At 39.2% G+C, this 25,044-nt stretch overlaps 1 protein-coding gene across 9 annotated transcripts in view; it reads left to right on the top strand.

Annotated features, from left to right (window-relative positions):
* adgrl2b.1 (adhesion G protein-coupled receptor L2b, tandem duplicate 1) overlaps positions 1-21,201 on the top strand; it is a 130,948-nt gene extending 109,747 nt beyond the window's left edge. For 3 of the 9 annotated variants that reach the window (XM_028020815.1, XM_028020816.1, XM_028020818.1), the window contains 6 exons: positions 3,615-3,706; positions 5,090-5,258; positions 7,052-7,180; positions 10,338-10,434; positions 12,428-12,553; positions 19,096-21,201. In XM_028020815.1, the coding sequence (XP_027876616.1) occupies positions 3,615-3,706; positions 5,090-5,258; positions 7,052-7,180; positions 10,338-10,434; positions 12,428-12,553; positions 19,096-19,967 (1,485 nt within the window). In that variant the 3' untranslated portion in view covers positions 19,968-21,201. Of the gene's footprint in view, positions 1-3,614; positions 3,707-5,089; positions 5,259-7,051; positions 7,181-10,337; positions 10,435-12,427; positions 12,554-17,466; positions 17,521-19,095 lie in introns of all 9 variants that reach the window. The other 6 variants (XM_028020821.1, XM_028020822.1, XM_028020823.1 and 3 more) reach the window with 6 other exon arrangements.
* The last annotated feature ends 3,843 nt before the right edge of the window (positions 21,202-25,044 follow it).

The following is a 25,044-nucleotide window of genomic DNA, read 5'->3' as shown; positions in this document are numbered from 1 at the left end:
GTCCACTCAGCTATGAAATCCTATGAAATCAGAATTGTTGAGCAGTAACAACGCAGAGCTTTTCGGTCCTCTCGTCTCAACTAGAGAATACTCCCCTTCCTGCAATCAGGAGGAGAAATCGTTTCAGGCATGAAGGTCATTTGCTCAGTGGGAAAACAAGGGGGATGACGGTGAAGGGTGAGTTGGGGGGGAACATGGAAGTAATGAGTGGGTGGGCCAGACAACCATTACCAGAGTGCACTGCCCTACTGAGGATCATGACACATCCCCAGCCAATCCCGGCACACAGACATCTCCATCTTCACTTCTTAATATTTCATGTAGAGTACACCGGGTTCGCCGCAAACTCACAACACACGTGCAGAAGAGGTGAGAACAAACACACGGCGAATGTTCATGCAGGAACATGCATGTAAACGAGTCCAACGGTTGTATAAACATGCAAAACCATGAGAGGAGCTGCATGGACTCCTGCACTGGTTTTATGTGCTTTATTTGGCAGAGAAGTAAGAGACCTGAAAACTGTGGAGGATGGCTCCTTAGAGACCAAGCATGTAGGGGAGGAGGTGTTTTTTGGGGGGGATCCATATGCAGCTTTCTGCAGAGTGCCTCCTAGCTTCTCTACTCGCCGTCCGTCCGTCTGTCCGTCTTGCTGTATCTGTGTCATCACTTACGGCTGTGTTGAATGTATCTCCAGCCGCTCGGCTCATGTGGACGTAAATTGGCCCCAGTGAATGGGAGACAAAACTCTGTGATCTAAAAGCCTCTTTCTGTCTTTGCAGCCGCTCCTACTTCTTCCATCTTTCTCCCCGCCGCTGTTCGGTTACATATGCCTGCCCCTCACATGCTGCTGTTTCCCTTCCAAGACTATTTTCTGTCATCTTGTCATTTTTTTTAGACTGCATCCATATGGTCGGATAATTGGGATTCTTTCTTCCTGCAGGAGAACAAAAACTTCAAAAATGTTTATAATTATAGTTTGCTTTCTAGTAAACTTCAGCTTTTTTCTACATTTAAAGATTTTTAAGCTTTAAGAAAAACGCGATTTTAGTCGACCTGAAGTTCCTAATGGAGAGAAAAGGTTCCATATACCCCTGTTGTTTTTCATGGAATCTTTCGTGCAGCGCATTTGAACAGTTAAATATGGTATCAGACCAAATCAAAGCTCATCTCCTCCCTTCCTTTTGTGGCCACAGGCCCTGCGGTGCTTACAGAAAGACATCCTGAGAGCATGGAAACCTTTTCTGGATGTATGGCTTGAATCACTTAAATGTTTTTCCTGGCCTCGGTAGAAATTGCCTCTAAAATATGGCATTCAGCTCCCGTTGCTCCCACACCCACCTTTCTCTCCGAAAGCTTTCTGAGCTTTCAGCCATGACGTGTTAAGATTTGTTTGGGCTTTGCCGCGCGTGCGTCCTCATCTCGTGTAATTGCGCTCCATGTTTGGCGTCGTCTGTAATGACAAACATGAGAAAGAAAGACAAACAGCGAACGCAGCTCGCGTCAAAGCCTCGAGTCGACTGAGGAAGACCAAAGTGATAACCTCTCGCTGTTGATTTTCTCTGTGAAAGTCAGAAGGCCTTATGATCAGTATAAAATTTTCATAGACCTCTCACTGAAGGTGTGTTGCTTCCTTTCAAGCCAACACAATAAAAGATGTAGTGTTTCTTCTCAGACTATATTGGTTTCTGTCTACAGTGTCTTTCAGAAATATTATTACCCCTTGAATCTTTTTCACATTTTGTCACAATTCTACTACAAACCTCATTTAAAGGGATTTCATGGGATTGGCCAAGACAAAGTAATGCGTAATTTAGACCTGGACAAAAATAATACGTGGCTCTCAAAGTATTTCTCAAACAAAGACATCAAAAGTGCGGCATGCTTTTGTATTCAGCTTCAAGAGTCAATAGTCAATTGCAATTGCAGCTGCTAGTTTTTCCGAGAATGTCTTTTACGAGCTTTGCACAACTAAAGACTTAAATGTTCATCCTATTCTTTGCAGAATAGCTCAAGTTCAATCAGAGTAAATGGAGAGCATCTCTGAACAACAATTTTCTCATCCTATCCAAGAATCTCTGTGGGATTTTTCGACTGGGCCATTTTAACACATGACTATTCTTTGATCTAAACATTTCTTTTGTGGCTCTTAGTGTCGAAGTCCTGCTGGAAGGTCAACTTCTCTCCTCCAGCTTTTTCTCCTAAATTGTCCTGGATTAATGCTGCAGTCATTTTTTGTTTTGTTTTTTCCAGAAGTTGGAGCTTAGAGTTAGGAATGATGTCAGAGCTGAGTTAAGAGTGTAGTTGCAATTCGCTAAATAAGAAAATTTGCTATTTGTTGTGGTTTACAACTTTCAACAATGCAAAAGAATAGGTTTCTCTTCATTTCATACTTTCAGTTTCAAAAGGAAAATCGTCCCAAGTAAATAAGTTCCAGCACTGTGTGCTTTTCTAAGAAAACATGTAGACCAAAGTGAAGTTGCCAGAGAGAACATGGAAAAAGACCAAGACCCAGATTTCTCAAAGATTCTCAGACTCCACTCAGAGAGCTCCCATTTTATTCTAAAAATTCCTGCTGGGGGTGCTGTGGTGGCGCAGGGGTTAAGCACAAGCCCACATAAGGAGGCCTTAGTCCTTGATGCAGCCGTCGCAGGTTCGATTCCCTTGCCGCATGTCTTCCCTCTTTCTCATTACCCTACTTTCCTGTCATAGCACTTTCAAATAAAGGCCACGAGAGCCAAAAAAGACCTTTAAAAAAAGAGTGACTCAGTTAGCTGCTAAAAGCGACAGAAATTTCTACCTTACTGAGGTGGCGTGGTTGACCCTGTTGCTAGATGTCTTCACTGTAATTGGTTTATACATAAATGAAATGAGACATAAAAAAAATATGCCCCCAGTATAAGTGATCTGGATTTAGAAGTGTCATGGTGATGAAACTATGCAAATTGGAAGCATCACACATTACATTTACATTTATAGTGATAATGTGGACACTCATTGTCTACTTATATCAAGTTGTTTTATCTGGCGAAATTATGCTTTGTGAAAATTCTAAGAAAAATCTCAGAATTTCAGCAAAATTTTGTATGACTTCATTCAGAGCTCATTTTAGTTTTGAGACTGAAATGAGCTCTACAAGCAGTAACCCCTTCAGCATTTCTCAGTTGGAAGTGAGAAGTACGGTACAGTTTGTATCCACAAACCGATACCAGAGACACCAAAGTTATTTCAGCCAAAGAAGATAAGTCTAGGCATTAGAGAGTAGAGGGGTCCTAATGTTTCTTATTCTAGAAAATATTCTTTTGTTTGTGTCGTCTGTTTAACAAGTTAAACAGATTTTTTTTTAATTCAGTTAAATCTCCTTCTGTTCCTGAGACAAAAGCTGTGATTAAACAACAATGTTTGAGAATTTCTTAATACAGAACTAAATATTTAAATGCAAGCAGTGTTTAAATACATGGTTTTAACTCATTAGAATATCTGGAGTACTCTCTGTGAGGAAAGGATCTGACTACATCTCTACTGACAGCACCTAAGCCTGCACTGCAAGCACATGGAACGGGATGCCTTCCTTAGTGCAGTCTATTAACCCTGATGCACATCTGTTTTGACAGGTCAATGTCATCTTCCTGGTGGTGACGATGTACAAGATGGTGAAGCATTCCACCTCCATGAAACCCGACTCAAGCAGGCTGGGGGGTATCAGGTGAGGGGTGTCACTCTAGGAGATTAAGAGGCCGGGTGTGTTGTTGCTTGTTTTGTGACTGTGTGCGTTTGTGTTTGTGTGTGCGTACTGAGAAAGGTATGAGGGGGAGGGATGGTGGTTTATATGCGAGGAGGAAAATAATACACGCCATCGCCGCTTCTGCCTTGCTGCTATAATTTCAAAAGCTGTATTTGACCTACACATTTTATTTGATTTTACTTCCAGCCAGACCCACGGTTTACCCTTTCAGATTTTATTTTCCTTTTCAGTCTGTTGGTGGTGCTTTTTCAGCTCACTTTTATGATTTCAGTATTTGCGCTACTCATAGGTATATTGCCTATTTTATTTCTTCATAAGTGCATTTTTGACCTTTTGGCGTCTCTTTGCTGCTGTGTTCTTGCATAGTTTATAGGCACATTTGGAAGATAGATCCCAACCATATGTCTTGTTGATTTCAAAATGTGTAAAATGGGGGGAAAATAATTATATGAAGTGAGTTTTAGGGGTGGGGTTTTCTTCCATCTCCCTGCTTCCAGTGGGCTGCTTTGGGTTGATAAAACAGCAAATCCCTGACCATTTCTGCGCTTGGAGCCTTGTTCAACAATATGTTTGACGGCATGCCAGCATATGTTATGTAGGCGTTTGATTTTTAGGCAGCAACTCAGATTTGGGTCCAAACCAAAAAAAACGCTGAAAAAAATGAACAAAATAAAACATTTTAATTGGCTTTCGTGCTTGTTTTAGCTCACATAAATGACACATTTGTGGATGCTGCATTTTGTGCAACCGTAACTAGCAGTCAAAACCCATTAACTGTCATTAATTAAGGTCTTCCGCTATGGTGTATAGAGTTTCTGTGTTGTGTATATTGGAACTTGTTAAAAAGTTGTCTGAGTTTTTTTTTTTTCCCCCAGACCAAAAACAAAATTACATCCCTGAAGAAGAAGCACAAACAAGTGGACAGCATGTCTAATAAGCCATGATTATTATTCTGATTTCTTTTCAAGTGACATGTTGATAGTCTATTTCTCCCCTTGTCTCCACACTCGCTAGATCTTTCTCAGAAATGGGTAGGGGGAGGACTCCCCTCTTTCTGTTGCTTTTGTTGTCACTGAAACTGACTGTTAGGCTATCTTGTATCCTTTAGACTTTCCTCAAAAGGCATCAAGTCAAGCCTGCTGTTTGTGCCGTCTTTTCAGCTACCAAACTCTGACGCAGACCAAGGAGCTAAATTTATATCTAACTGTCCGTGCAACATTTCCAGAGCAGGAAAAGTAAACCAAAAATATATATTGTATTAAAGTGCAGTTCAGAAGTTTTGAAATGTAGCACAATTTTCCTTTTTCAGTTGTTAATCATCACTTTCCCACCTTTTTTTTGCAGGTCATGGGTGTTGGGAGCTTTTGCTCTGCTTTGTCTTTTGGGACTCACGTGGTCCTTCGGCTTGATCTTCCTCAACGAGTCATCCATCGTAATGGCTTATCTCTTCACCATTTTCAACACTCTGCAAGGGATGTTTATCTTCATCTTTCACTGTCTGCTTCAGAAAAAAGTAAGAAACTGCCTTTTGGGACTAATGCAGGGGTGAAAAAACAGTCGAGAGGACCTTGTTTGTCTGTAAAGCTGCCATATAGTATGTATTGTGAAAGTATTAATACCCCTCACACTTTTACAGCTTTTGCATCTGTCCAAGTTTTTCACTGGGATTTATGTCACTTTAGATGTGAAGAACACATACTTCATATTTAATTGAAAAGACAATGATACTATGCCGTTCTTTACTCTTGATACCCCTATTGAATATATAAAGTCTCTAATTCCTTTTTTTCAGAAGTCAGATAGGATAGAGAACATCTGCTTTCAAGTTTTGCCTCAGATTCTCAATTTGATTTATGTCCAGCTTTTGACTGGGCCGTTTGAATAGATGGGTATCCTTTGATCTAACTCACTCCACTGTGGCTTTGGTTGTTTGTCTTTTACATCCTCACACAGAGTTTCTTACAGGGTTGCCATGTATCACGCTCCATCTTTCTTCCCGTTAACCCCATAGTATATCATCATCATCACAGTATGAGTGTGCTTCATTAGGATCACAAAGGAATGTCTGGAATGCACTAGTTCACAGCTAACACACACATAGCTCAATTGTGCATACGTATACAAAATGGAGCCTATTTGATAGTCTCGGTAATAGATGCCCACTCCTCTCATATGAAGGTAGAAAGAGACCTTGACGTACAGATCAAGATAGGAGGGAAGAAAATGAAAATCACCGCTGCTTGTCATTTTTTACTAGTATATTGCTTATTCAGTAATATTGCTGGAGTCGTGTTTCTTGGTCTCAACTCACCAGAGAATGTTTTTTCCACCTTTATACAACTGCAGGTCTGATTCCTTATGGCTTTGCTTCAACAACAGTTTTTTTTCTTGACAGATTTGTGGATTGACATTAGTCTTGTTTTCCACCTCAGTTGCGGATCTCCAGAGTTACTGAGTAGTTACATCTACCCAGTCACAGCTGGCCGCAATAGGTTACACAAGATTTTATTTAAGGGTATCAAACTAAAGAGAACTTTATGCAAATAAATGCACGTCACTGTTGTTCAGAATTTTACTAGTTAAAAAAATTGAATCCACTTTGTGTTGATTTTTCACATAAAGTCCCAATGTAATGCATTTAGGTCTTTGGAGTACAAAACAAAATATGAATACTGTAGCAAGGCACTATATAAGTTTACCTCTTTCATTCACTTTAAACTTATAAAATTAAAATAGCTTGCTTGAGTTTTAGAGCTCCTAGAAAACTTTATTTCCCTAAAACTTGCATAATGAACAAAAGAAAAAATTACTGCAATAATTAAACTTCTAACAAATAGATTCAATGGCTGATGCAAAGCATTGATATCTTAAATTGCTTGTTTATTGGTTTTTATTATTGCATTTATTGGTTGCATATAAATTTTGTTATTTGAGAAGGAATTTGAAGTTGGTCAAATCATAGCATACAGATGAGTAACTGATTATATGTTTCCAATTTAAATGCAAATTTCACTTAATTTAAGCCCAACACACTCATTCTTCAATGCTAAGTATGTGGATAATTTATATTTTCACAAATATTTTTTTCCTGCTTAAGCAAAACAGATATTCGAGGGTGGCTTTAATTTGTAGCATGGTACAAGTTTCCTGTCATCCCAGTTCTTGAAGGTTTGGCATTTAAACTGCTGTCGGCTGGCTGCCAGTAGATAAAGATTTGGGATTTGCACCTCTCCCTGAGGAGAGGCGGATGTGTCAAACTCTATGTCCGTGTGTTCAGTTTGTCCTAATCTTTTTGCTGCTCTGCAGGTCCGGAAGGAGTACAGCAAATGTTTCCATCAGTCCCAGTGTTGTGGCGCTCTGCCTTCTGAGAGTTCCCACAATTCGGTCAAGGCAGCCACATCTCGATCCACAGCCCGCTATTCCTCTGCTACACAGGTACGGCAACGGGAAGCAAGCAAGAGTTTCAGCAATAAAACTATTTTTTTGTGATCTTTTAGATTTTTGAAAAATAAGTTGAGTTATTTTGCTACATTTTCATATAAAGAAATCCAGCTGAAAGGTTTAAACCAACAGTCACTTAACCTTCAAGTGTTGAGGCCTTGTTCCCATGTGTGACTTCAGCTAAAAGCACATGGTTACATACACCATATAAAAAGACACACTTTTTTTTCTTCACTGACTAAATGTTTCCTATTATATGTCAGTGAGTTTCTTATACTTCATAAATGGCTAAATACTAAACCTTCAAATTCAGAATATGTCATATATGTCTTTAATATTTGATAGGATTGCCTTTTAAGCTGTATGACTTAGGTTAGAAACATTCTGGATTTTCCCCTACAAGCTTTCTCTTGATAGTTTGCTGGCATTTTGGCTCATTGCTCCTGAACTGGTGGAACTTAGTGAGGTTTAAAGACCTTTTTACTTTACTGCAAAAAGGTCATTCTCTTTAAGTCACTTTTTAATTAATTTGGTTGTTCATTTCTGAAGATTATTGTTATGACATATAAGTTATGTCTGCCAGGTATATGTTGCTTCAGTATTTTCCACAAAATGTTCTTTCCTGATGATGCCATTTATTCTGTGATATTACTGATGATTGCCACAGTAACAATATGACTTTACTAAATAGTGAAATATTTAACTCAACAGTGATATTTCTGCTTTTGAAAACATAAATAACATTCCAATTATTAATGACTTCTAAAACTTTGTTATGCTGCATTAAACAAGTGTCACCAAATGTACTGCTTGAGTACCATGTGTTGAGCAATCTGCATGCATGATACCTAAATAAAAATTGTTGCAACAGTTCTTTGCATGTTTGAAATTGCATACACTTCTATTCCTATAAAGATAAATGTAAACTGTATTCTGTGACCTGTTATGCCCAATACTTTACTGTTTGGAGGATGATTTTAGTCTTGCAAGCATCCCTGTTTTTTCTCCAAATGTAGCAATGGTCAATATAGCCAAATACTTAAATTTTAGTGAAATACTTCAAATACTTAAATTTTACAAATTCAAGGGACAAAATTATAGTTTTGTGACATTTTTGAAGGAAATGCCTTCAAAAACTCAACTTTTTTTGGCAAGTGCATTTGCAAACTGTAATGTGTCTTTTAATGCTGCTTTCCGAGCAGTGGCTTCTTCCTCGCTGAGTGGGCTTTCGGCTTGTCTCAGTACAGGATTCATAATAACTTTCTTCCCAGCTTCTGCCAGCATCGTGTTTGCTTTTGTCTTTAATATTTCTGTTCTTGTAACGCTTTTGTGTCTCTGTCTGGTGGAAGAAATGTAATACAGAAAAAAGTATAGTAGTATTTATTTGTGATTATTGAGAAAACCCATTTAGGACACAACAAGATGTTTAAAAAGTAATAAAAAAAAATGCTCTTGGTTATTTTCTAAATCTAATATCTTTTGAAGTCCTCATGAGGTGAGGCATTTTTACGATCAGCGTCTGACAGAAGGAAATTTCTCTCAGCCAGATAATGAGTGAAAGATTTACACGTTTTCAGAAAGCAGTCGCCATCGTTTGTCAGCCGAGCTTGTCAAAATAATGATGTGAGTAGATATATTTGTAAACAAATTACAGCCACAACTGTTATGATGCTGTACAAAACATGTAAGATGCTTTATTTCATTACACAAGTCAGATCAAGCAAGAAATACATATGTCAGAATTTTATAGATAGGTAAACCTATTTGTCATTTTTAGACTTTGTTTTGTTATGTGAACAACAAAGCATGCAGCTCAGTTTCATTCATAAAGCCAATACTTATTAATATAATTACGTCTCCTTTCTGATCGTTGAGCCATAGATTATATTTAGCATTAGGAAAATCTCTCACATTTGGATCAATTAGCTTGTTTTACAAATATTGAACCAGAGTAAAGCTCCCTCCACACTGACTGGAACCTCTGTTAAAGCTATTTAAAAGCCTCAAGGCCTTTTGTTCTCTTCCTTTCAGCTCCCCAACAGCTTTTGTACTTGATTAAGGTCTGCAGACTGAGATCGGCACACAAGATCTTGTGTGCTGTGTATTGATTTGACCAAATGTTATTATTATATTTCAAAACCTACTGGTACTAAGGTCTAAAGTATCGGAGATCTTTAGTTGTACTAAGGATCTCAGATACTTTGGGTAAGATACAGACCCATAGCATTACTGGTCTCCCACCATGCTGTGCACTGGGCATCAAGCGCTTTTCTAAAAGTGGTGTTTCATGTGAGACCTATGGCCTTTTTTTGACATCGATCTCAGACCTACATTTAATATGTAGATGGGACCTAAAGGTTCTACACTGGATTCTGCTTACTCCATAAACTTTGCAGGTCTTCTACCCCCTTCCTAACCATCCTTCTTAGTGAGGAGTGTAGCAACATAAATGCAGTCCTTTACGCTTTTATGTTATGTTGTTATGTTATGTTATGCGTCCTCATTTCCCACTTTAAAGAGCGACTGAAAGTTATTTGGCTCTCTGGTATATTTATAGATTCACTGATCAACCTAAAAAGCAAAGTACAAATAAAAAATTTGAAGGGTATGGAAATTGTGAAAAACTTCCCCAACGTTAATGAATACAACACACAACAAAGCAGATTTTAAACTGTGGCAATTTTGCTTGATTTCTTCAATCTTATATAACTTAACAGTTTTTTTTAATGATTTCTTAAAAAGCATCTGCTCTTAACTTAAAACATGGGCACCCTGTGGGAAAGAATTGCTGCTTATCCCACTTATGATATCTGCTCCTAAGACTTTTATGAGGTCTCATTTAGGGAGCACTGCTGGGAATTCGGTGGCTGCTTCTGCTCTTGCTGCTCAGAGTAGAAGAGAGCAGCTCAGAGTCAAATTACAAACCGTAAGATTCTCAATTTTAGGGAGCAGTCGAATCAATAGCATGTTGTGGAGCTTTGTGATACACAAACATGTCATCAGCTAGCGCGTCAATTAGATCCTAATTTATAGAGAGTATGGTCTGAATCACAAAACCACACAGCCACTCAGGCCTGGGGACCAGAAGCCTTGAAACATACCAGCACCATGTTGAGCACTAATCAGCGGCTGCTTTTTTTTCTCAACGCAGAGCCGCATCAGGCGGATGTGGAACGACACTGTGAGAAAGCAGTCGGAGTCTTCCTTCATCTCAGGCGACATAAACAGCACCTCCACGCTCAACCAGGGTAAGCAACTACTGCCTCCGTCATCACCAGACGAGACACGAGCTCTGTTCTCTTTGTGATGAAGCTCTGAATTAACAGTAAACACTTCAATGGATGCAGCCTGCATCGCTTCGTGCTGACTGAGAGGAGAGGGAGATAAGGCCCGATTTCATGCCGCTTTTCTCCAAACGAACAGTCAGATGCATTAAATGCTCAAAGCTTTGCAGCATTTTCTCACTTGTCTCTGCTTGCTTAGACTAAATAAATGGAAAGAAACAGACTAATAATATATTCGCAGTGCCTCCCTTCCTAGAACCCCTTTACATTTTGTCACATTACAACTAAAAGTGTGTGTGTGTATTAATATGTTGTTATGAGATAGACCAAGCCAAAGTTGGGGAAAATTGTGCAGTGGAAAGAAAATGATAAGATTTTCTTTTCAAATAAAACTCTGAAAAGTGTTGCATGCATTTATTTTCAGCTCTTTAGTCCTAAAAAAATCCTGTCAAACATCCACAAGAGGTCATCTAATTTTATATAGTCCGTCTGTGTGCAGTTCAGTCCTAGTGTGAATGAGGTTGTTCTGCCCTGAGAGCTTTGTTTGAGAACTTCACTGAACAAACAGCCTACTTAAGACCAAAGAACACATCAAGTCAGGGATAAAGCTGTGTAGAGGTTCAAGGTAGGGTAGGGTTAAAAAACAGCACAAAAAGGGAACAGTTCAATAGGTAGAAGTGAAAACATACCAAGGGCAAGGAAGAATTTAGTCAGTCCAAAATTCTAATGGTAACTCTGGAGGAGTTGCAGAGACCCACTTTTTGAGTGGGAGAGTACATCAACAGAACAGACATTAGTTGTTTGGACCAAAAGAGGAGCAAGACGAACTCCACTGATGAAAAAAAGCCATGTAGCCCACACAGTCAGCATGTGGAATAAGGTGATCTGGTCAAATGAGTCCAAAATGTACCTTTCTTGCCTTTATGGAAAATCTGTGGTTGTAGAAAAGTCCATATGACTCTTAGGAGAGTACCCTCGGTGCGACACATGGAAGTGACAGCATCATAATGTGGGGATGCATTTATTAAGCAGAGTTGATAGGAAGATGGATAAATTCAGTCTCTAAATTTGCAAAGCTAGTCCAGACTTACAGCATAGCTGCAACTACAGCCGAATTCAGGTGCATACTACAGTTTCAAATATTTAGTGAAAAAAACTATTTTGTTCCAAGTTACAACAGGAGAAAATGTAGGAAAGCAGTTTATCTCTTGCAAAGCACTGTTGTGAAGTTTATTATGTTATAGATCAGGACTAAAGATATTGTCATCCCAAAGTGACTTTGAAGGTAGAAGAAGAGGACAGAAAGGAGCAAAGTCGAATGGGGGTCAGCTTTGCAAGCTTTGGGAATTATTCCAGCATCATGAAACCCAGGAACCGGACTCTGCCAATACAGATTTGGCTTCAGTTCAGCACGTTTTTTTTTTCTTTTTTTTAAAAAAGCGATCCTTGCCAATACAAAGTTTCACAGCAATTCATTCTAATAACTTCGGATGTGTTGTTGCATTCCCGAGAGCTTAGAAAAGCTCATGATTGTTGATGAGGACACTGTGTTATTTGTGGTAGGCCGCATGGATATGTTTCGTCTGCTGTCTAGAATGGATGAGTTTGTTTGGATGAATCTGCCTCACATAAACTTTGCAGCTGATTATGTTGCCAGGCTTTGGTCAACACTTGTCCCTATAATGTTGTTTGTCAGTTACATCAGCGAGCTGTTTGAGATACGGCACGCCTTGACCAGCGTTTCCGCGGCTGCTCTGTCCGCACACAGTCGGAGCAGAGGCTGTAAATCTTCTGCGGCGAAAGGTTCTGTACAGCGAGTATCAGTGTTTGTTTATGGAATCTTCCAGATGCATTGCCGCAAAAACCTAAGAACATGCAACCTTGAGCTCACTTCCTCTACTGTTTTCACCTCCTAATTCTCTCCTCTTTTTTCTGTTTCTTCTTCCTGTTATTGCAGGGATGACTGGCAACTACCTCCTAACTAATCCCCTCCTTCGAACCCACGACACTAACCCCTATAACAACCTCCTGGCTGAAACGGTGGTGTGCAACACCCCCTCTCCACCGGCCTTTCACTCCCCAGGTGCACATCCTCTACCCCTGCCACCTCACGTCTTCTCTTTCTTTGTCTTGCACAGATTTGTGGTTGTTTCAAAAGCACACATGCAGCATTTTGAGAAGTGTTCCCCGTTCTGGAAAAAGAGAGACAGATTGCAACCACTTTCAGGTCTAGTCTGTTAAAGCTACAGCCAGCTCTTTATTTTTTAAGCGTGAAGAGTGAAAATCTGGCTCTGGTTTCAAAGTACACCTACCAGCACTTCCGAGGCTCAATAATTAACATGTTTTATCCTATTTGTGTAAAAACAACAGGTTGTTAGGGTTTAACAGCGAGCTGGAACATCAGGCGAAGCAGCCTCAATAACAAAATCAGCCTATCAGGACCTTAAAAGCGCACTAATTAACACTTTATATCTCATTTGTTTAAGCCATTGGAAAACAACAATTTGCCATTTTGGGGTGGGTTATCTGCCAGTCTTGGAGCGGAGCTGTTCCCAGGCAACCAACTAAGAGAGAAAGAGAGCGAGAGAAAGAAAAGAAAGTTAACAGCCTTCGCCAGAGGAAATATTCCAGCAGGAAGTTGTCTTTTTTATACATTGCACATACTTGTGCAATTAATAAATGATCCTGATATCAAGTGTTAATTAGGGAGCACCAAAGGTGGCTGCAGCAGGGCTGTGTTGCCTGGTTAACAGCATTTATTCTGTATGCTATTTTAGTCACTGCAGCTTCATATTCAACAGACGAATCTTGAGAGTGATGTCACTTTTCTCATCTGTCTCCCTGCCAGAAAACAAATCCTTTTCAAAATGCCAAACTGTTCCATGAAGTATGTTGGATTTTTCGTTTTTATATGTGAAAGCAGTGGAGACTGAGACTGTGACATGGCATAACTGAAAATGTTCAAACTAATTATACAGACTCCACCTTTTGTCCTTCATGGCTCACATCTTCTAAGTGTTGTATTTATTTTTCCCTAGTTTTCCCTTTTTATAACGGAGATCAACATCAGAGTATTCTTCTTATCTGGTCTACTTAGAAATCATGTGGGAATTTCTCTTTGGTGAACACAGCTGCAGCGTATTAGTCCAGATTATTTATATATGCATATACGGTACATATATGTTATTATCGCCACCTGACAAAAAATATCCGAGGGCAGTCTGGAAAAAAATGGGATTAAATTAGTGAAGATTTGTTTGCCCATCATTCAGTTCACATTCATGCATCCATAATTCATCCACCTATTCATTGGTTTGTTCATCATCCACCCATCTGTTTGCCTCCATCCACCCAGCTAACATTCAGGCATCCTCTGAGTTGTCTATCATAAACCTTTATTGTCCACCGACGTGCATATTTCATGCATGGATTATTGGGCGTTATCACACAGTGACAACTTATTGAAATCTCGACATTTTCTGAAGATAAACCTGATTTGGAACAGCGCTGTGCATTGTGACCTAGTTCCTCTCTTGCAGAGTGAAAAAAGCCCAATCAGAGGAGAATAAAACAGAAGCTCATGACGCAATGCGGGCAGAGTTACAGGCCTCTGTTATTTCACAGGCACTTCATGATAAAAAGGGAATACACAAGGCGGCAGAATGGCAAAAGTGTGTATGGAGCGACTGTGCCGATTAACCTGCTCCAGTCTCCGTTGTTTTGTGCTGCGAGCTGGCTGGCAGCACAATGCGCACTTTATGCTTTGAACTAATGAAGCAGTGATTGGACCGAGCCACTGCTGAACTACTGAAAACCAGATGCACTGTTTGATTACATTTTTTGTTTTTTTCAAAATTGATTAATTTAGTTTTTATTGAGGTGAGTGCCTCTGCAGCCAAGCAGCTCAGGTGCAAAACTTAGCTGCTGTTTTCTATCCCTAAAATGTTTACCTGCCTAATCTGTGTAGAATAATTGCATTTTAACTCTGGCGCACAGGAGACCGATAAAAAGAGGGAATATTTAATTACCAGGTAATTCTCAGTGTGTGAGCATAAATCCTTGCCTTACACACTTTTTTTCTCTCCTCCTGAGGCTATCCTCTGTTGTTATTTGTGTTCCAACACACAGGCAAAACAAAAGAAATAGTTCACATGCTTATAAAGAGAAAAAACAGACAAGGATTTAACATATGGAAAATAACGTCAAGGGAGCTGCAGCAGCATTACACACAAATGTCAAAACCTGGTGCGAAGATCACCAGCCAAAAATGAAATGCGCATAGAGAGAAGCTGTCAAGCTCAACACAGGCATATACTAAGTTTGCCTGCTATAGTCATTACACTTAGCTCCTGGAAAAGGATGAGCCTGTCCTCCATTATAAGTGTATTAATACAAAGTAATATTCTGCAGATGTCCGACTGATGCAGTAAAGACTGGAAAGAGAGAACATATTGAATGAATCTCTGCTGGAACGTTTCCCAGAGTGCAGCTGTCGCCATGTCCAGTTGAATTCTGTTCACATCATTTCCCTCCCTTTCCCGGTAGACAATACCTGTCTGCAGTGAAAATAAATAAATAAATTAAAATCCAGGTTGCATGCAAAGATAAATGTACATTTTGAAGCAAAGTCTATCCAGGCACAAGATTGATAACCGCCCCGCCAGCACCCCGACCTTGATTTGCATTTTGCTCTTTGCACTTAATTTTTTTACTCATTCTAGAATATTTTTTTACCTCCTTTGTACATTTTTTTGACATACTTGTTTAAAACCCAAGTCTTACCATTTTTTTCTTTTGTTTGCCAGAAACAAAATATATTCAACTCACAATAAACTTTCCTAAATCCAGACTATTAACTAAATCATCAACAAAATGCCTTGAAACTAGTTCAGTATCCTCACAAGTTAAAATAATTAGGTTATTTTAACTACTTTTATTGAGCCACTCTGGATAAATGCAGGCCTGGCTGAGAGCCTTTATCAGCTCTCCCGCTTTGTCCCTGCTCGTATGATCCCTTCTAATGCCGCCCTGGGCAACTGCCTATGTTGCTCAATCAGCAACATAGGCTGATTGAGGGATATTCCAGAAATGCCTCATGGTTAAACTGTGCAATGCCCAATGAACAGTAAATACAATTTACAGCTGCACCCTCAAGCCACAACCTCAAAATAGAGTAGCCTAATCTGAAAGCGATGGGTATAATTTGAGATCTCGGACAACCCCCCATTAAAGTTAATAAGGGCTGGTCCACAATCACCTTACTTTTTGCTCTCTGTACGTTTTTGGCACTTTCCATAAAACACTTTTTGCTTTTTAACTTATTTTTGGTTATTTTTATTTATTTTCTGACTAGCTCATTTGAGACTCAACACTGACATTGTTTTGAAAATTATTAAAATATAGTTTTTTTCTGTAATCTACACAGGGTCAAAAAATATTCATATAGACTCAAATATATCCCTACATCCCTACCTACATTCGGTTAAATGTAGTCTTCAGCAAGCTTGTGGTATAGCTATTGGTTGAATATTGACATCACTTCTTTTTTACCCTCCTAGATCTCATCAAAACGCTCAGGAGGGGCATTAGAAATGTCACGGTCAGACAGCAGGGAAAGAGGAGTTCTGCCATCAAACCGTCAGTTTCCTAAACCACACATAAAAAACCTTGTTGGGTCTAAATGACAAAATTTCTAAAGACCGTGGGAGGGTTAAATACAGTAAAGCTAATTTAAATTGGTAAGTTTTCTTTCTGCCTTGGAACCAGCTGTAGTACCCAATTCTTTAGTGGGGTTGCAGTACAGACTATTCCAAAAGATTAATGTTTACCTGCTTTATCTATTCCAAAACCAGTTTTATTAGTTTTTGGAATCATTTTCTTGTGGAAAAGTTTTTAGGTAGTCCTTTTCTTTCTATATTCCACCAATTTTGTGAGAGTCCAAGTATCACAGGCAGCATAACAAACTCTACACCTGACAGTCATCGTAGACTAGAGAGCCTCAAAACATACTTTTTCTCATTGAGGCTAAATATTTCAATAAATTTACAAGTCAGAGGATATTGGGCACTGGTTTTCCATCAGCATCCTGTTGTAACAGGTTTAAATTGAGTTCTGGCTTCTGGCTTGCTATTGCACTCTGTTTCTTTCGTCAGAGATAATAGTTTTGTTCAAAAGTTGAAACCTGGTTTCAGTTATATCTTCCATCTGGTCAGTGACCCCAAACATACATCAAGACTGGTTTTAAGAAGGATAAACATTCTAATTTTTGCCTTCTGGAATTTCCCCAAACTCAACCCTATTGAAAATGTATGGGCTTATGCTTTAAAGCTCGTTGTGTGCCAGGAAACTAACCACTTTAAATTAGCTCTACCAACTCTGCTAAGAACTGTGTTCAAACATCCAGTCAGAATTATGCCAGGAGCTTGCTGGTGGCAACAAAAATTGTGTGGTTTCTCTGCAACTTCCTAATGGACAGTAGTTTGAACATCAATAGGGGTGTCTGTAAGTATTTGAACCTGGATATGCAATTTTGAGCCTGTGTGCATTTCATAGTCGATAATAAATATCAAACATTTGAACCTAGTTATTTTAAAATTCCCTGAAGTTGTTTCTTCTATATTCATTCTTCTCCCCCAAAAATGTTTTTAATCACGTCATTAAAAGCCCCAAAATGAATTTAAAATTCATGCCAGTGATAAGTGTATGTAAAGTTCTGACGTAGGCTGTATATGCTTGCCGCTGAATCTTTTCACCTGCAGAGTCCTGGATTCAGTTGTTTTTTTCTGACTTTTACTTCTCAATCTGGTGAACAAATACATGCATTTTCCATTCAATGTAAACACTTCAAAGAAAAATCACTTGTGGTTTGAAGGACACAGCTGAATCCAGGCTGAATGTTACAAGCTTCCACTTTTGTCTTATTTCACTAATTTTGTTATTTCTGCTGCAATTGAAAAAGCATATGTTTTCCTTTTTTTTTTTTTGTTTGCAAATCAGCTGTTCTTAGGCCTGATAGCCTGAGCAGACACACTTGATGTGAGTGGTGGCAAAGTGAGTCATTGCACGGTGTCTGTGTTTCATGGTGTGTGGGGGCCTGCTGCTGTTCTCATGGGGCCCCCGGCGTAAAAGAGGTGGCTGGCCATCTGTGTTTGACATTACACTCTAGTCTTGCCTTCTTTTACCAGGTGGAATGTTTTACTCATTGTGGATGACACATTTTCTCATCGCCTCGTTTTCATCTACTTGGGTTATGCGCATCACCTATTTTTCTGCCGTTTTTGCTGCTGTGATGTTACCTGGTCATGAGCTACTTTGATGTGTGTTGTTGTTTATATTTTTAAGTTTTAAGTCATTCTTTGGTCTCATTCTTCCAATATTGTTCAGGATAATTTCTTGTATTGGCCCGAGAACGTCATCTATAATGAGGACGAGCATAGTGGGAAGATAATTGGTTCTCCTTTGAATTTCATGTTGTCGCACTTACATGAAATTAAAATCAAACCTCAGATCAAAAAGCAAAAGTTTAAAGTGTCCTGAGCAGTATCAGCTGAAGTGCTTTGCAAAAATATTAACACCTCTTGAACTTTTAAAATTTTTGTCATGTCCTAATTATAAATTCCAATGCAGGTTGGGATTTTATATGCTAGACCAACACAAAGTAGCTCATAACTGTGAAGCTGAAGAAAATTAAACAGCTTTTTAACTAAGTAGCACATTTTTACTTTTACTTTACTTTGATGTTACTTAATAAAATCCAGTGTAAACAATTGCTTATAACTTATCTATAAGTATAAGTTATAGGTTTGAAGGAACACATCAGAAAGGTCAGGGATAAAATTAAAGCGAATTTTAAAGCAGAGTTGGGTTATAGAACACTATCTCAAGCTGCGAACGTCTCACGGCGCTCTGTTCAATCCATCATCTGAAAATAGAGAGTATGACTCTACTGCAAACACACCTGGACATAGCTGTCGATCTAAACTGACAGGCAAGGCAAGGAGAGCATTAATCAGAGAAGCAACCCAGAGGCCAGTGGCAACCGTGGAGAAGCTGCAGAGATCAACAGCTCTGGTGGAAAATATGTGAGCAGGAAAAATATTATTTGTGCATCCTGACCCTTAGGGGAGTCGGGGTGGGGGAGCAAATATGCTCTGGTCAGCAGGGATCAAAATTTAACATTACGACCTACAGTACATGCATAACAGAATGCTAATGTTGCACAGCTCTCTGAATACACTATTACGTTAGTGAAACACGGTGGTGGCAACATCATGCTGTGGCGTATTTGTGCAGTAAAGTCCAGACCTAAATCCAATTAGGAACCTGTGAAAAGACATGAAAATAGATGTTCTGATATTTCACATGAAGAAATAGGCAAAAATTTTCATCTAGATTTGCCAAACTGGATAAAGACAAAGCCTTGCAGCTTCAATTCTCCACATTGTGTTGGTCTATCACATAAAATGCCAAAAGACTGATTAATTGTGCCTCTACACAACAACATGCAAACAAGTTCAGGGGCTATGAATACATTTGCAAGACCCTTCGTATGTGAATGGTGTGGTGGTTTTCTTTCTTGACATAAATGAAATTATATCTTACCTGCTTTTCCGCCTTTCGTTCTAGGACAGCACTCTCTCAGCAACAGCAGGGACATCAGCGCCATGGACACCCTCCCCCTCAACGGCAATTTCAACAACAGCTACTCCCTGCGCGACGATGACTACGAAGCCGTGGGTGTTCGAGCCCCTGGTGACCTGGGGGGCCTCAACCTGGATGACGCCGCATTTGAGAAAATGATCATATCCGAGATTGTCCACAACAACCTCAGGCCCCGTGGGGCCCCTAAGGCTCGCAGTACCCCAAGAGAGAGGGACCGCGCGCCGCCTCCCCACACCAGGGTGACTGTGGATCAAGGAGGGGGTGGGAGCGGGAGCGAGGATGATGCCATCGTGGCAGACCACACGGAGGCCTCATCCCCGCAGAGAGGTGGTGGAAGAGGAGGCCACACCACCCTGGAGCTGCTCCTGAACCCCCACCACAAGGAGGTGCTGGAGGCCCCCCTCCTTCCCCAAAGGACTCACTCTCTACTCTACAGCGCCCAGAAGGCTCCCAGGCGCCTGGAGGGCCACAACGGCCATGGCTCCGAGACTGTTACCGCAGTGGAGGACATGGGCTCCCAGTCACCCAGCAACAATAGAGACTCTCTGTATACCAGCATGCCAAATCTGAGAGACTCTCCGTCACCGTCAGCTTCGCCGTACCCGCCGGAGGAGGGGGAGGAAGAGGAGGAGCTCTCTCCCTCACCTCACAGCGAAGGCGAGGATGCGTATCACAAGAGCATGCCTGAGCTTGGCGACGCTCCGCAGCCGCTGTCCTACTACCATATAAACCGAGGCACCAGCGATGGGTGCATCATCTCTCCCAGCACTGAGGACTGTGAGCAGGACGGAGACGCCCCAAGCGATGGACAAATGCAACTGATCACCAGCCTCTGAGACGGGGTGCAGGGTTGGGCACCTCTGTTGCACAGGTTTGAACAGCTGGGTGCTTTCTGGTGATGTCAAGAGAGCCTAGTGGGCCTGGCTCCGCACATGCCCTTCCTGTTCGGACAGGAAGTGAAAAGTACTTGGATTGGGAATAGGAATGAAAGACTTTTTTTTTTGCACAGAGATCTCATTTACACACAAGACACACCCAACTGAGGCCAGACAAATGTGGTGCTGCGGCTGCTCTGCTGCTGGACTAATGAGGTGCAGAGGATAACACAGAGGCCGCAGTTTCAAAGATAAGTCTGGTGTTTCTGTCGTACTGAGAGAAAAATCGAAGAGTAAGGGATTAAAAAAAAAAACTTAAACCTCCAAGCAAAGAACCATGAAGCTCTTGGCATATTCCTGGGGGACTTTACGGAACCAGGGTCCTTTTTAAGTCAAGAAGTGCAGAACAAGAACTAGTGAGGCTCCACTTACACCGTCAGGACTGTAAAGTTAAGAAACCACTAATTCAGACTCAGGCCTTATATTTTTCTCTATTGCACAATTAACTGTTGTACATGTAACAGCTGAAAAAAATATATATTTTGCTGTACCACTAGTGTAAAAAGTAAAAACAATAAGACAAAGTGAAAAAAGATAAAGAAAAAAGAAACGGCAAGAATTCAGTAGTTATGCCCTTTCAATGTTAAAATTCTTCAGACAAGGTTAATCAAACTGTTGGAAATGTGCTTTTTTTTCCTCTCACACTTGACTTGTTGTAGAATGTTTGAATATAAAAAAAATGGGAAAAAAAGAAGTTTTGAGACATCAGTCCATATGAAACCATGTTCACATCTCTGCTTGTGAAATGTTTTTTGCTTTTATGAATGATGAGTTTTTCGCCAGTAGTATACTTGTTGACACCGGGCCATGCAAATACTTAACATTAGAACGAATTGGATCCCCGTGTAATTTATTTGACCTGAAAGAAACTTTCAGTTTTGACTCCTTTCCTTCCATGCCTTTGCAGATTTTGCAGGTTTTATTTTTTATTCTTTTGGAAAAATTTTACATCCTTTGACACTAATTAATTTATTAAGTAATAAAAAAAAAATCATGGTTGGAGAAGTGTGAAAAGACATTGCCGCACTGATTAGGTTAATTTTATTTCTTTTGTAAGAGCTCATCATCAACTGGTATTTAATTCAACTCCTGTTTGATATTAAATAAATGTGAAACTTTTTCTCGTTCGCAGAAATCTGGCTGCTCTTTCTTATCTTTTTTCCATTTATTTCTATGGTTACAAAAATGCTCTCTCTTCATGCAAATATGTAACTGGTCTCTACAAATGAATATGTGCATTAAATCTACTTGTGTTCAGCTTTGTAAATATTACCATCTATCAGGGGACAGCATTTCATCAGAATTGACCTTTCAATGCAAAACACAAACAAAAAAAAAGAGCCCATGTCGTTCTCACGGCAACAGTTTCTCCCTGTTCCCATTCTGTCTCATTTCCTCTGTGCTTTCCCTCTCTTCTGTATGAGACATCTGTTGTCCGTCTGTAAAGTCTGTCCGTTTTATGTCCAGTAACAGCGGTGTATTTGTATCCTCCCCCCTGTGGTGGAAATGGTTTTTTTAGAAATGGCAGCTGACGAGTTGCACATGGCGTCTTGATTTTTCTTTACAGCATGCAATAAACTGTGCAGTATTTAGGAGTTAACAGATACCCAGGTTTATAATGCTGGACTAATGGAGTGAATAAGAAGGAAACAGATGGTAATGGAATATATAGGCCCATTTATGCTATTCTTTTTCTAAAATATGAGGGCAAAAAGTTTCTGAGAAATTGTGGAATTGTGAGTTTTGTTGTTTTTAGGGTTTGATGAATGTACATGTGCATCTCAAAGAATTAGGATATCAGTGAAAAGTTGCTTTTTCACTAATTCAGTTAAATAGTGAAACTTGTAGATACGTTATACACATTTTAAGTCTTTATTATATAAAACAAAAATAATATTTGATACATAAGTATCATGTTTTTGCCATGTTGTGGCATGCACAATCATGAGAAGACTTTTAGAAAAAAAATGTTAGAAGGTGAAAGAAACATCTAAAGAAGCTTGTTGTACACAGACTTCTTTTCCTGACACAAGTAGAAAAGGTTTATATCTTGACATAGTTTTATTAGGCATCATTTCATTAGACATTTCTGTATTCAATTTTTTTTTACAATTTATTGATCTCAATTTAATTTTCAAATTTAAGTCTTCATTGTATGCAAGCCATAAGAATCATAATTTGCTAAAAATGAAGCCTTAAAATATCATTCTGCTAGAATTCGTAGATAACAAGTCTCACTTTTTAAATTGATTTCTAAAAAAGTTTGATAGTTTATTCAGATGCACCTGTAAATATTTTTGTAAAAAAAAAAAAGAGCTTATATTTGTGCAACTTCATGCCCATAAATCAAGTGATCTTATGTGAGAAACTATCAAAATGTTTTGATAGAAAGAGCAGTTTTGGACTGCTCTTATTATTATGCAAGATTCCTCAAAATCAATGTTTGTTTTGCAAAACATAGTTATTTTTATTGTTAATGTGAGACTGTAAATCTGGTTGCTTTCAATCATGTGAAACCACTTTTTTTTCCAGTCGGTTATAAAGTCAGGAATTTTACATTGTAAATTTATTATAAGTTTTCCACGTGATTTTTTTTTTTTTTTTAAGAAAAAAAAAATACAGACTCCTCTAACTTTTGGTTCATTTCATTCATGTTACAAACACAACTTATGATGCGTTTAATTGGTGGTTTATGTGACAGACCAACACAAAGAAGTTTGAAGACTTCTTTGTTTGAAGACTTCCACTTCAGTGGAAACATATTTCTACATTGAAATTCTTTCCTAGCAAATAAAAATCTGAAATGTATGGCATGTCAGTATACAGGCCCTTTTAGATTTGTTACATAGAGCCATATTTTGTTGCAATTACAGCTGCAAGTCTTTTTAACTTGCAGTCTTGCAGTGTATCCAGATGTACATAATTGTACATCTGGATGCTAAAATTTCTGCCCATTCTGATCAGTTTCCAAGTCTCCCCTCAGAACATCAATCGGACTAAGATCTGAACTTTAGCCAGTCCACTCTGCAATGGTCCAACTGTCTCGCTGTAGCTCTTGTTGTGTGTTTTGTTTTGTCCGGGCAGAAGGTGAACATCTGCCCCTGTCTCTAGTCTTTTGCAGCCTCTGACCTGGCTGCCCTGCATTTAGCTCCATCCATATTCATATTAACTCTGACTAGCTTTCCTTTCCCTGCTAAAGAAAACATTCTCCTTAGCATAACCTTGTCACAATCATAACCTTTTGTATCATCTATTCATGTTTGTCGTTGTAGCATGACTAAATGTGGAGATTCAGGAAATGTAAATAATTTTTGCAAGGCACCGTATTATAAAACATTTCAGAATCACGTTTTGTTTATATGTAAGTGTGGAATCTTTCTATTTATAAAATTCCCCACAAATATTTAAAATATTCATGTTTATTTATATTAAAGAGAAACGACACATAAAATGCAAATCCAGTTAAATTTAGTTTGAAAAAATTGCTTCGAGGCCAAACTTGGCATCCAATTAGATTCTTTCTTGAAGTTTGAGTTCAGAGAAAGCTGATGTTGAACGGTGCTGAGTGATGCTTGGTGACACTGACAGATTGACGAACATCTAAAATATCAGAAGAAGATGCATCCTTTGAAGCGCCGGGGGGCCTTTTAGCAAATATTAAAATTTCCATTCATCCATTAGCTTTCTATTCCATCTTTTTGCAGTTAACAGTTGCAAATACCTGAGGTCTTTCTCAGCTGTCACAGAAGATGAGTTGGACACAGAAATACTGGCAGGAGCAATCATCGCACTCCTGGCCATATCAGTGGAACTTGATAAGTGTCATTTTTTAGTATTGTGGATCTTGAGGATCTGCTAGAGCTACAGCTCTTTAAACCCACATGTGATTCTTAAGGTGAAGGAGTTCTCATTTTGACTGATATTTTGTTCCATCTGCTATGGCACCTCACATGATGGTATAATGTCTGGATAGTGGAACTATTATTATTTAAGGCCTACTTTTTTTGGATTTCTACCCTCTGGGTGTACTTTGCATACATAAAAGAAGGCTTTTTAAGTTGGAACAATAAAGCATTAAAGCATTAAGGTACAGTCAACCCTAACCCCACCCTAAGTATGGCTGGCAAAACCAATCATTTTGAACTTTTCATATCTGAGACAAGTAAGCTAATAAAGGACATATGTAGTAAAGTTGAACAAATTTTACTGCTTTTTGATTGTCCCACTGCTGCTTATATCTTGAATGACCAACCCAAATAAAAAAGGCACTTTTCAGACTATCCAACTGTAAAACCTTATAATATATGCTTCATCTCTTTGGTCCTTTGTACGTCCAAGTACTTACTGGCACAAACTGTGTATCAGTTGCCCGAGAAAAAATGTGTAGTATGCGCTTGGATTAATTTCTCCCCACAGGCCGTGATCAAAAGCCAGCATTTTGCGTCTGAAAGTGGTGGCATTTGGCTCAAATAGGTTGCATGTGAGCATTTTTGCATCAGAAATGCTGCTAGGGATGTATATGAGGTTATCATTATGGAGGAGTTTAATCCATAATGACAAACAGATACTGTTTTGCAATCCATCACTGGGATATTTGTACATTCGGGGTGAAGTGTGGCGAGAAAATGAACTGTAGGTTCCAGGGTGATTCATTCACACATGCGATTCTCATTTGACGATCACGCCAAAGGAATTGAGAAATGCTTGGGTGCATTGCGGCCCATGCAAACAAGTAAATCAAGTTGTTTAACCTTCTTAGTCTAACTTAATAGATCATCAGAAGATCAGCTGATTGTTCTTTGACTTTGACAAGGAAGTAATATTATAATTAGACACACTGTTTGACTCTAAAATTTTACTGTAAAACATATTGCCTTGCAAAAGTCTTCACACCCCTAAAACCTTTTTGCCCTTCGTCATGTTCCAACCACAAACTTTAACGTATCCACTGGCATTTTAGGGGATAGAACAACACTAG

Source organism: Xiphophorus couchianus, chromosome 6 (assembly GCF_001444195.1).
Source record: "Xiphophorus couchianus chromosome 6, X_couchianus-1.0, whole genome shotgun sequence".
In the NCBI taxonomy this organism is placed as follows: domain Eukaryota; kingdom Metazoa; phylum Chordata; class Actinopteri; order Cyprinodontiformes; family Poeciliidae; genus Xiphophorus; species Xiphophorus couchianus.
Note: the sequence above shows the minus strand (reverse complement) of the source record. Positions and strands in the feature narration are given on the sequence as shown.